The 11,954-nt window shown below is 37.5% G+C and overlaps 1 protein-coding gene and 1 pseudogene across 8 annotated transcripts; both read right to left on the bottom strand.

Moving 5' to 3' along the window:
- Window positions 1–270: 270 nt before the first annotated feature.
- On the bottom strand, window positions 271–2,583 carry LOC109185920 (annotated as a pseudogene).
- A 1,841-nt stretch (window positions 2,584–4,424) lies between these two features.
- On the bottom strand, window positions 4,425–8,655 carry LOC109185918 (interactor of constitutive active ROPs 2, chloroplastic-like). Of its 8 annotated transcripts, none has more exons than XM_019335904.1 (6): window positions 8,510–8,655; window positions 8,328–8,409; window positions 7,166–7,250; window positions 6,819–6,999; window positions 4,744–6,415; window positions 4,425–4,647 (listed from the first exon to the last, which is right to left on the bottom strand). In XM_019335904.1, exons 3-5 carry the CDS (start codon window positions 7,183–7,185, stop codon window positions 4,760–4,762), a joined length of 1,857 nt encoding a protein of 618 aa, XP_019191449.1. In that variant the 5' UTR covers window positions 7,186–7,250; window positions 8,328–8,409; window positions 8,510–8,655; the 3' UTR covers window positions 4,425–4,647; window positions 4,744–4,759. The 8 variants fall into 8 exon arrangements, with proteins under 8 accessions (XP_019191449.1, XP_019191446.1, XP_019191450.1 ...); XM_019335901.1 differs by having other exon boundaries at window positions 7,166–7,256; window positions 8,349–8,409; XM_019335905.1 differs by having other exon boundaries at window positions 8,328–8,402.
- Between the last annotated feature and the right edge of the window lie 3,299 nt (window positions 8,656–11,954).

The raw sequence follows: 11,954 nt of genomic DNA, 5'->3' as shown, positions 1-11,954 counted from the left end.
TGTTGAATTATAACAACAAACTTACAAGTTCGACTCCAAATAGGAACAACTTATTAACATTTTTAGTTTGAGTCGATCAACTATAAACAACTTAAATAGGTTCACAAAATAGCAAGGCTAAATTTATCCCGTTCACACCATCGAACAGTGACGGAAGATTTCCTCGTCACTCAAAAAAAAAAAATTTGCCATCATAATACATAATAGGCTCCAATCGATTGTTCACATAACAGTTACATGTATAGATTTCCCAAATGATGAAACTACACAGAAACTTAAAATTCACATGTCATAGCATCAAATTACTTGAGATTTTTAAAATACAGTAGTGATGATACAGGGCAGACCAAACTGTTGGCCAATTAACATAATAAACACATAAAAATGCAGGGAACAATTGCTACACCTCCAACTATCTGCTACAATGCCCACATCATAATCATAATCATAGCTATACAAAAGTCTGCTAATATGTTTATTCCAGAAAGAACCACCTGTTAAGAATGGACATCAAACCAGACTGGTTATAGACACATAATGGAAGAAATCGTTTCAAATGGACTGTAAATCAACAGATTTTATGGCTACCTGCAATGCGTTTTGTCTATTTCTGGCCCTTTTTCAACAGCACACCGATCTTCTTTAGCACACTGCCGTTGTTCTTCTTCTTGGGGGAGTCGTCTTCCATGTCTTCAGAGAACGGGGAGCCTAGCTTCCCGCCAATGGTGTGGTAGTCCATTGAGCCCGTTCTCCCGACAAATTTCCCGTCGTTACCGGTTGTGAGCATGGCTGCTGCTGCCTCGGCAGCTTTCCTCCACTGATCAGACTGCACTTTCAGCTTTCTCAACTCGGTTTCCAATTCAGAATTTGCAGCCTGTGCTGCATCGAGCTGTTCGGTGACGCGTGCTGCCTTTCTGCTGCTTTTATCGGCTTCCTCTATTAGATACCCGAGCTTCATCATGGCTTCTCGTTCTGCAGCTTTTGCGGTTTCTAGTAAAGCAGCAGACCCCTACCCGTCCCTCTTCTTGATTTCAGACTTCAGCGTTTCGATCTCCTGAGTAATAGTTTGCAACTCGGTTTCTTTGGCTGACAAACTAGCCTCTAAATCTGCTAAAAGAGACCCGGATTTTTTCAATTCAGCTTCCAGTTCAGATTCTCTCCCATTCGCCAGTTGGGAATCAATTTGCAAATTCAAGTTATTCACTCCCATTCGCTCGTTCTCATTTGAAATGCTCTGCAATTTAGCCTCCTTTTCTATCAGTTTTTCCTGAAGAGCTTCAACATCAGCTCTTGCCATCTTTAGCTTTGCCTCCAGTTCTGTCTCCTTCTGAAACGATTCAGATTTTGTGCGCTCCATTAGTTCATAGGCGCTCCTGATCTGCAACGTGCTCTGAATGTATTCTTCTTGATTACTTCTCTCGGCCTCTTCCAGTGCAGCCCTTAGTTGATTTGCCTCGGCTTCCAAAGTGTTGAGCTCGGTTTTAAGACCACTAGCTTCTTCCTCGTTGTTTCCTTTTTCGACTTCCAGAGAATCAACTTGACTGATTCGGGTTTTTCCCAGATCAGACTGCAGTTTCCCAACGAGCTCCTCGAGAGAACACACTCGGTTCTTTGATTGCTCCAATTCCATTGCCATGGATTGGCATGCTCCCGTGACTTTAAGACAATCGAGACGAAGTGTCTCCTCAGTCATTCTCGCTACTTCCAGTTGCATTTGAGCTTTACTGAATTCTTCCAGGCCTTGTCAGACCACCACTGCCTTCTGCGGTGGGACTTCAGCTTGCATCCAGCTCCCATACCACGTGTCTTCCTGAAAGATTATAGAAAATTATATTAGGGACGCTATCAACAGTTTAACAAAAAAAATCATTTGACATTCACAACCTATAAGCTTATTCAAAGAAAAGAAAGAGCATTTGAGTTGCAGAGAATCAAAAGCTACAATCAGATTGCATAAGGTCTGATCTTAAAAAATACAAAATTTACAAGGTAATATATCTATTATACATGAGATTACAGGTCTAAATAAAAAACAACAGAAGAAGAAGATTAACCTGTTAAAACATATCAAGAAATAATACCATAGTTGAACTCATCAAGTGAAAATCCACCCAAGAACATAAATTAATTGCCTTTCATATCCAAAAGTATCAATAAAAACATTTACCATTGCAAGCAATTATTCGAGCCTTCCTACATCAACTATACAAATCAATGCTTGCATCCTCGCTAGCAGAAAGAAGGGTATCACCTAAAGCAAATGACCCCTTACTACACATAACTATCCTATCTATGAGCTAAAGAATTCAACTTTCGAACACAATACAACATCCGAAACACGAATTACAGAATGCTAAAAGCTGAATCGAAAGAAAACTAATCTACAGAGCTTCACATTCATAATCTAACAGTGAAGAATTGAACGACAAGGCGCTTAGAAAAGTAGGAGTGAAGCTCAAATCATACCCAATGTTTGCTGTGTGGAGAGAACTTCGACTTGAGAGTTGAGACTAGGATTCCAGAGGTTGCCGAAAAGAAGAGCAGCTGCCTGATAAAACCCTAATCGGGGTAATATCCTCTGGATTTGGGCTGTTCTGTATGGTCTTCGGGCCCAACCATTTGGGCTTATATAGTTCCGACATACAGACCCGAACCCAAATACAATTTGAACTGATTAACGAACAAATACACATGCAGTAGTATAGATATAGATATAGATTTATCTTAGGGTTTGGGTTCAGCCTTTTGGAAGAATAGATATAGATTTATCAACTAATCACCCATAAAAAAAAAGTCATATTATACTTTTTTGAAGTCATATTATACTTTTTTGAAGTCATATTATACTTGAATTATTAAATATATAATAATTTAGTGTCTTATACTAGACAAGAAATTAAATATTTATAAACGCACTTATATTAGACAAATAAAAAAAATCACATGAAGAAGAGTTTGGTCGGTAAGAGGATTGAAATTATTAATATTTCAGGCTAGCAAAGAAATAAAAATCATAAAATATAATTTATATATATTAACGAGATAAATTATATAAAGATTATACCCATCATATTAAAATCCTAATTGGATTAACGTTGGCCTATCACACTAAAATACTAAAATTCTAATTGGTTTAAGATTAACTTATGGTTTCCCAATCATACTATAACCATTAAACATAATAACTAGCTAATACTATATAAATCCTTCATCATTCTATAATTTTTTTCATCATTCTATAATCTTCTTTCATCATTCTATCATTCTACAAGCTATTTAGATATTCTTAATCATGTTTACCAAGTTTGCTATATTGGTTTGGTTGTATTGTATTCTTCTACAAGCAACAACTTTATGTTATGTATATTATTTCAGAAATGGCAACTATAGAATCCTATTCAAGTTTATGGGTTTCATTACAGCTTCTCAGCTTATCCTGATTTTCCTTTACTCTTTGATCAACCTCTTTCTTGAATGGATCTTTGATGAATCCATTGATGATGATGATGATGATGATGATGATGATGACGATGACGACGACGACGACTATTATGAATTCATTGTTGATGATAATGCTAATGATGATAGCAATGACTATAGCGACGGCGACGACGATGATAGTGGTGACGACGACGATGATGATAGTGGTGACGATGACGACGATGATAGCGGTGACGACGACGATGATAGCGGTGATGGTGATGATGACGATGATAGCAGTGACGATAGTGACTATGATGACAATAGTGAAGATGGTGATAATAGTGAAAGGTGGGTAAAACTTAAATCTGGATGTGAAAAATATGAGTAGAATGGTTCCGTATAACTACTCTTTCTTTTATATATATATATATATATATATATATATATATATATATATATATATATATATATATATGCTGGAACAGTAGTAGCCACTAGGCTAGCAGCAGATACCCAATTGTTTTTTTTTTAAAGAGTTAGATTTTTTAATAAATTAATGCATGTATGCAGTACTATGTGCTCGATAATTTTTTTTATTTTTTTTTAAAGCCTATGTGCTCGATATAATGCAACTACAAGTTTAGAAGTCTAGATACTAGATGTTGTAACTCCAAAAAAAAAAAAAAGACAATTTTAATAAATTGATCGAATTGTTGACTTGATAACAACAAACTTACAAGTTCGACTCCCACTAGGAACAACTTATTAACATTTTCAGTTTGAGTCTGTCAACTATAGACAACCTAAATAGGTTCACCTCCTTGTGGTCCTTTACAGGCTAGAATAGCAAGGCTAAATTTACCCAGTACACACCTTCAGACAGTGACTGATGATTTTCCTCGTCACTCGGAAAAAAAAATTGCCATCATAACAGGCTTCAATCGATAGTTCACATAATTCCAGTTACATGTATAGATTTATAAAACTACAGAGACTTAAAATTCACAGAGCAGTCATAGGAGCATCAAATTACTTGAGATTGTTAAAATACAGTAGTGATGATACAGGGCAGACCAAAGTGTTGGCCAATTAACATAATAAACACATAAAAATGCAGGGAACAATTGCTACACCTCCAACTATCTGCTGCTACAATGCCCACATCATAATCATAATAATAGCTATACAAAAGTCTGCTAATATGTTTATTCCAGAAAGAACCACCTGTTAAGAGAATGGACATCAAAACAGACTGGTTATAGACGCAAAATGGAAGAAGTCGTTTCAAATGGACTGTAAATCGAGAGATTTTATGGCTACCTGCAATGGGTTTCGTCTATTTCTGGCCCTTTTTCAACAGCACACCGATCTTCTTTAGCACGCTGCCATTGTTCTTCTTCTTGGGGGAGTCATCTTCCATGTCTTCAGAGAACGGAGAGCCTAGCTTCCCGCCAATGGTGTGGTAGTCCATTGAGCCTGTCCTCCCGACAAATTTCCCGTTGTTACCAGTTGTGAGCATGGCTGCTGCTGCCTCGGCAGCTTTCCTCCACTGATCAGACTGCACTTTCAGCTTTCTCAGCTCGGTTTCCAGTTCAGAATTTGCAGCCTGTGCTGCATCGAGCTGCTCAGTAACGCGTGCTGCCTTTCTGCTGCTTTTATCGGCTTCCTCTGTTAGATACCCGAGCTTCATCAGGGCTTCTCGTTCTGCAGCTTTTGCGGTTTCTAGTAAAGCAGCAGACTCCTCGTTCACTTTGCTACCCTCTTCGTCCCTCTTCTTGATTTCAGACTTCAGAGTTTCGTTCTCCTGAGTAATAGTTTGCAACTCGGTTTCTTTGGCTGACAAATTAGCCTCTAAATCTGCTAAAAGAGACCCGGATTTTTTCAATTCAGCTTCCAGTTCAGATTCTCTCCCATTCGCCAGTTGGGAATCAATTTGCAAATTCAAGTTACTCACTCCCATTCGCTCGTTCTCATTTGAAATGCTCTGCAATTTAGCCTCCTTTTCCATCAGTTTTTCCTGAAGAGCTTCAACATCAGCTCTTGCCATCTTTAGCTTTGCCTCCAGTTCTGTCTCCTTCTGAAACGATTCGGATTTTGTGCGCTCCATTAGTTCATAGGCACTCCTGATCTGCAACGTGCTCTGAATGTATTCTTCCTGGTTCCTTCTCTCGGCCTCTTCCAGTGCAGCTCTTAGTTGATTTGCCTCAGCTTCCAAAGTGTTGAGCTCGGTTTTGAGACCACTAGCTTCTTCCTCGTTGACTTCCAGAGAATCAACTTGACTGATTCGGGTTTTTCCCAGATCAGACTGCAGTTTTCCAACAAGCTCCTCGAGAGAACTCACTCGGTTCTTTGATTGCTCCAATTCCATTGCCATGGATTGGCATGCTCCCGTGACTTTAAGACAATCGAGACGAAGTGTCTCCTCGGTCATTCTCGCTACTTCCAGTTGCATTTGAGCTTTACTGAATTCTTCCAGCGCTTGAGCTTCAGAAACTTTACAATCATTTAACTGGCTTTTCAGCTTCTCGATCAGTGAAAGCGTTTCTGCAAGTTCGATTCTTAAGCCCTGAATCTCGTTATGTGCTGATTCAGCACGCCTAGCTTGGGCGGCTTCAGATTCAGCAACCCTTTCAAGCTGAATTTTAAGCTTCTGGATTTCACTCTGGGCGGAAGCCATGGCAGTCGTGTCTAATTCGTGCTGTTTCTGGACAGCCTCGAGTTCGGATTGCCAGGCTCGGTCACGATCCTGTGAGATCTTGCGCAACTCTTGGACTCGAGCATCCTCTGAATCTGAAAGCTCGAGCAGCTGCTTCTGAGACTCCTCGACCTTCTCCGACATGGCTGCAAGCTGCTTCTTAGTCTCTTCCATCTCAAGATTAGCCTTCTTTTTCAGGGCTTCGGAAGAGGTTAACTGGTCCTTCGCCGTCTTCAATTCTTCCACGAGTTGAGCAACCCGAGCCTCTAACTCGCTCACTTTGGCAGGACGTTTCTTCTGGATTTCACAAAATAAAGAATTATGGGCAAGGAGCATCATTACAAGAATCCTATAAAACGCTTATATGGAAAATGCCAACTTGTTAAAACGAAGTGATACCAAAAGACAGCAACGAAAACGAAGTAACACCAGAAGACAGCAATGAGCCATTGATGTTAAAGGGCTGAAAGTGAACCGTGATTCTTTGTACAAGAATCAAGAATGATTTGACAATTGACAGTAGTGTATAACTTTTAAAAGGCAAGACATTTCCAATAACCTTAGAGCACATGTACATCTAGACAACAGTTTTTAAAAGAACAACATACACAAACATTGTAGGATAGTCGACAAAAATTAAACTTCAAAGGCGAGTCTGTCAGACATGTAATGAATCAAAGCTAACACAGCATTTGACTACCTCAGTTGCGGGACTTCGTGGGGATCGACGATCAACAACTTTTGGACTCCTATCCTTTGGCGTCCGGCTTGCTGGATTTGGAGACGAGACAGAATCAGAATCCGTGCCAGTTCTCAGCTTCCGAGCTGTCCTAGGTGTAGCAGGAGATGTCCTTTGTGGCACCTCCACAGAAGTAGTAGTTCTGAAGCATCAAATACACATTCTTAAGCTACTTAACAAAGTAATTTAAGCGAACCTAAACAGTCACTAACCAATTCAATTCACACAATTTTAGCAAGTCAAGAAGCAAGTAAAAAACTTAAGGAAACGCAACAAAGCTAAGGGCATAGTCCAAACAATACAAGTACCTTGCTTTTGGTGTTTGCATATTTAATCTACTCCGAAAGAAAAAGTCGGGAAGGAAGCGTTTGTTTCAAAAGTCGACCTGTAGCACTGCAACTGAAATAGTTCACAGGAAACCTTGTCTTAGGCTACTTATTATAATACGGAGAACTATATGAAAGACACAAACTTGCATACAAGACAACGAAATAGGTAATGAGGGTCGTACACGCTTTAATCCACATACATAATGGAAACCATACTAAACAAACAAACAAACTACAATATTGCTTCAAGGAAACTCCATAGAAACCACCTCCACACCCACTAACCAAGCCTACAACAGCATGAGGAAGAAACAGACAAAAAAAATATGCAAAGAGAAAGCAAAAGGAATACTAAATAGAGTATATCATTATGTAACCCATTTATCTGTTTTTTCTTTTTCTTACTTTTCACTTCTCAGCCTACAGTGCACAACACTTTGGGACAACATTACTTGGAAAAAAGTATAATGATAACTATAACCAACCTTAACCTTACATTTCAAGGTTGCCCCATTAATAATCTTGCTACCCATACTTTATGATATCAGTGTATAAAAGAGATTCCTTAACATAGATCTTTCTTACTACAAACTGAACCTTTTTATTTCTTCCCCCTTTTTTTCTCTTGAAATAAGACCAAAAACACTTGAACAACCAAACCACCCAAAACAACTGTAACAGCAATATATCAAGAGGGTGCAAGAAGAGAGCAAATCCAGCACAGAAATAAGACCTTAGGATACACCTTTCATATTTCTATTATAGTTTTCAAGAAGAAAACTCATTTTGGGTATTATACATTTTTTAAATAAAAACAAATCCAGCTCTAGTTTGGAGTTATATCTCATTTTCATCCTTTTGGGCTTAAATACACAGATCTAAGGAAGGAAATACCAAACTCTACAGGTGCCTCTGCTACAGATATATGCACTCAGCCTAGTAAAACCCAAAGCCACAAAGACTAAACCTTTGAAGCCTAAACACAAACCCACATTGTAACAACAAGTCCTTATCTCCTAAAAAACCGACCCAACCCAACCCACAGAACAAATCCATGCTGCCTTCAACTACAAGCACAGTACTTATCACAGAACCGCCAAAAAACAACAAAAAAGAATCACGTTGTTAACGTTTATTTAACCAGAAAGCAAGACGGGCCTACCGGAAAGATCTCAGTAGAGTTAAAGTCGAGAGCTTTTACACTCGAAAATGGCAGCTGAAAACTTTCCCAGAAAAAAAAAAAATGAAAATGTGAACGAAAACTCCCACCACACGGTCCAAGAAATGGAATAAGAAGAAGATAAGATGAAACCCTAACGTTACCGGAGGAGAAGGGGTGAAGAAGAGGTGGAGAGTGGAGTGAGGAAGTAGCTGCCTGCGTGCCTACAGCGCTGCGCAGTTCCCAAGTCTCTTTCTCTGTAAGAAGAGAGAGAGAGAGAAGCAGAGCAGGTAAAGGAGTTACTCGTGTATTTGAGTTTTAATTCCCACGCTCCTCGTGATGCACGCGCTTATTCAAACCCCTCGGCTCTCCCCCATTCATTTTTTTTTTTGAGTAAATACCTAAAATGGTCCCTTGATTATAGCTAAATTCACAAATTGGTACTCGACTTTTAATTTTAACCAATTAAATTCTTAACTTTGTAATTTTAACACGATTTGGTCCTCCGTATTTTTGACCGTTTGTTGACTGAATTTTTGATGAAATATATGTAATTTCATGGTCCATCGTCGGTTTTTTAAGATTTCGGTTGCATTTCCAGACCGCACTGTTACATTTGAATCCACTGCAGAAAGCAATCTGCCAAATCCTGAGTTCGTACCAGAGCGAAGAAGACAACGTGCTTGGAGGCCTCGCGTTGGACCTGATGAAGATTGTAAATTGGGTTGTAGCGCCGGCAATAATGAATTATGTGAAGGTGTTTGGGCGGTGGATGAGGGCAGGAGGCGATAAAATTACATATATATCCTCAGAGATCACAGTCAACAAACGGTCAATTAGATGGAGGATCAAATCGTGTTAAAATTACAAAGTTAAAGACTTAATTGGTTAAAGGATAAATACCCAAAATGGTCCCTCGACTATAGCTAAATTCACAAATTGATCCTCGACTTTCAATTTCAACCAATTAAGTCTTTAACTTTGTAATTTTGACACGATTTGGTACTCCATATATTTGACCGTTTGTTGACCGCAATCTTTGAGGATATATATGTAGTTTCACGTGCAAAGCTCAAGAGAACGCTCTTGGAGGTGACATCGTTGTTTCGGAGCCGCTTGCTGCTTGGGGATCACGAGCCAGTTCAGCTTAGAGAACGCTCTTGGAGGTGACAGCGCCGTTTCGGAGGGGGGAAGTGCTTCTCTGTTTGCTGCTTGGGGATCCCGAGCCGGTTCAGCTTGCCTACATCGCTTGGAGTCACGGCTTTCTCGAAGAGCCACTCCAGGGATTTCGGCGATCTATCCATCAAAAGCTATAATCTCTCCGGCATGGGGTGCAGCGCCGACAGTGGATTCAAATATAACCGTGCGATATAGAAATGCAACCGGAACCTTAAAAAACCAACGATGGACCATGAAATTACATATATATCCTAAAAAAGTGCAGTCAACAAACGGTCAAATAGACAAAGGACCAAATTGTGTTAAAATTGCAAAGTTAAGGACTTAATTGGTTGAAATTAAAAGTCGAGGACCAATTTGTGAATTTAGCTATAGTTGAGGGACCATTTTGAGTATTTACTATTGGTTAAAATTAAAAGTCGAGGACCAATTTGTAAATTTAGCTATAGTTGAGGGACCATTTTGGGTATTTACTCTTTTTTTTTTAATGATTTTATTTTGTAAATTTAAAGTAGGGGATGTGCTCCAAATACTTTTATATTAGCGTTTATAATAAATTATTAAAATTATTTGTCCATTAACAAAGTAAAATTTGTCAATTTATTTTGAATTGATTAACAAGTTTAATTATATGTTAAAACTTTAATTTTCTTTTATAAATTATGCAAATATTCCTATTGTCTCATTCTATTTATAGGTTGATTAAAGAAATTTGAATCAAATTATTTTTATAATATTTAATCTAATAATATATAAAATTTATGTATTTAAAAATATATTAAAGTATTATTAATTATAAAATATTGAATTTACAAATTATTTTTAAAATGTAAAAGAAAATAAATTAAGAAATAAAAGTTTGTTTGATTAATGATTAGTAAATATGATACCTTAGCACCTAAATAATTAGTCTAATGGATGAAAAGTTTTATTAACATCTTATTTCTGCAGCTTGCAAAAAAATTTGGGTCTTGTCAGTGCGGGGGGTTTGGCTCGGAACCACCAGGGCGTCTAGGTCTTTGAGTTCACTATAAAAATCGGGGTTACAAATAGCTTTGCCGCGGAGTGGTGGGGTCTAAGGGAGGGTCCACGTCTGGCAAAAGTTAATGGGGTCACTAGAGCAATCTTAGAGGTGCATTCTAAATCGGTGGTCGTAGTGATGCGAAACACAAATTAAATGAAGAAACGAAGCATGCCTCTACATTGATAAAAGATTGTAAAATCTTCGTAGGGTGTTTTGAGAAGATCTACTTTCAACACACGCTGTGATAAGGAAACAAGTGTGTAGATCACCTCGCTAACATTGGACATACAACTGAATGGGGAACGGGTTTGTTATAATTCCCCCTGAATAGCCTGGTCCCGCTTTTGGAGCAAGTACGATTAGAGTTTGGTAGTCTTCTTTTCCCGTTTTAACAGGCCTATTCCCAAAAAAAAAAAAAAAAAAAAAAAAAAAAAAAAAAACTTATCTGTGAATTTGCATTTCTCTCAAACTAAAAAAAAATGAATTTACTTATCTTTAGAGTTATATGGAAGTTTAAGTTGGAATAAAATTGTAATTCTCTATAACCAAACGTCCCGTAATTGATTTTTTTAATATTATTAACTCTACTAACCAAACGTCCCGTAATTGATTTTTTAGCATCTACTGTCTTTACTCAGTCGACTATTATGTACTCGGACTCTGATCCACCAATCTTTATTTTTGCATATATTTTGAATAAATATCATACAGGCTCCTTTAAAAAAAAAACTTTATTACAATATAATATATATTTTATACTTTCTCTAATTACTATAGTGCAAAGAGTCAAAGAGAGTTAATAGTTTTATTTTGTGAATATTATATAGTATATACCGTTAAAATATCGACAGGGTTAGACCGTAGACGGGAGACTTTCAAGATTTGAATGTAATTTTTTTAATTAAAATTTAATTTCGTTTTGTTTGGAAATGTGATGGTGGGGCCCGTTGGTGCGTGAGGCATAGGGGAGAGCATTATATTGTATTTTAGCCTTTTAGGTGTAGTTGCACTGTTGCGGTTGTGAATTTCTTAAATTTTTTCCCCTCTTTATTTTATTTTTGTCCACACTAATATTGTTGCCATTTGTCTTTTGGGGTACATTGATGGTGGAGAAGTTTCAAAATACCATTTTAAAATTGTTCCACATTTATTAATATAATTATATTATTATACTATAAATGATAATCTTGACTTTTATCAATAGGGTTTTAGAGTGACAATGTGAGATCAATTATTGTTTGGTTGTTTTGCATTTTTAGTAATTTGTTAATGATGGATGTCAATTCCAATAATTCATTGATAATTATACTACAACCATTTGTTTGATTGAATTATATTTAATATTGTTTATTCTCAAATTTCAAGTTCAAAGCGGTGTTTGGTATACCAATGACTTTGTGGTCCAC

This window comes from Ipomoea nil, unplaced genomic scaffold, assembly GCF_001879475.1.
Source record: "Ipomoea nil cultivar Tokyo-kokei standard unplaced genomic scaffold, Asagao_1.1 scaffold1361, whole genome shotgun sequence".
In the NCBI taxonomy this organism is placed as follows: Eukaryota; Viridiplantae; Streptophyta; class Magnoliopsida; order Solanales; family Convolvulaceae; genus Ipomoea; species Ipomoea nil.
Note: the sequence above shows the minus strand (reverse complement) of the source record. Positions and strands in the feature narration are given on the sequence as shown.

Coding starts and splice junctions, on each gene's coding strand:
- LOC109185918 (XM_019335900.1), bottom strand. CDS start 7,185: ATGCAAACACCAAAAGCAAG. Junction 7,000..7,165: donor ATGCAAACACCAAAAGCAAG/GTACTTGTATTG, acceptor TTGATGCTTCAG/AACTACTACTTCTGTGGAGG. Junction 6,416..6,818: donor CACGAAGTCCCGCAACTGAG/GTAGTCAAATGC, acceptor TGTGAAATCCAG/AAGAAACGTCCTGCCAAAGT.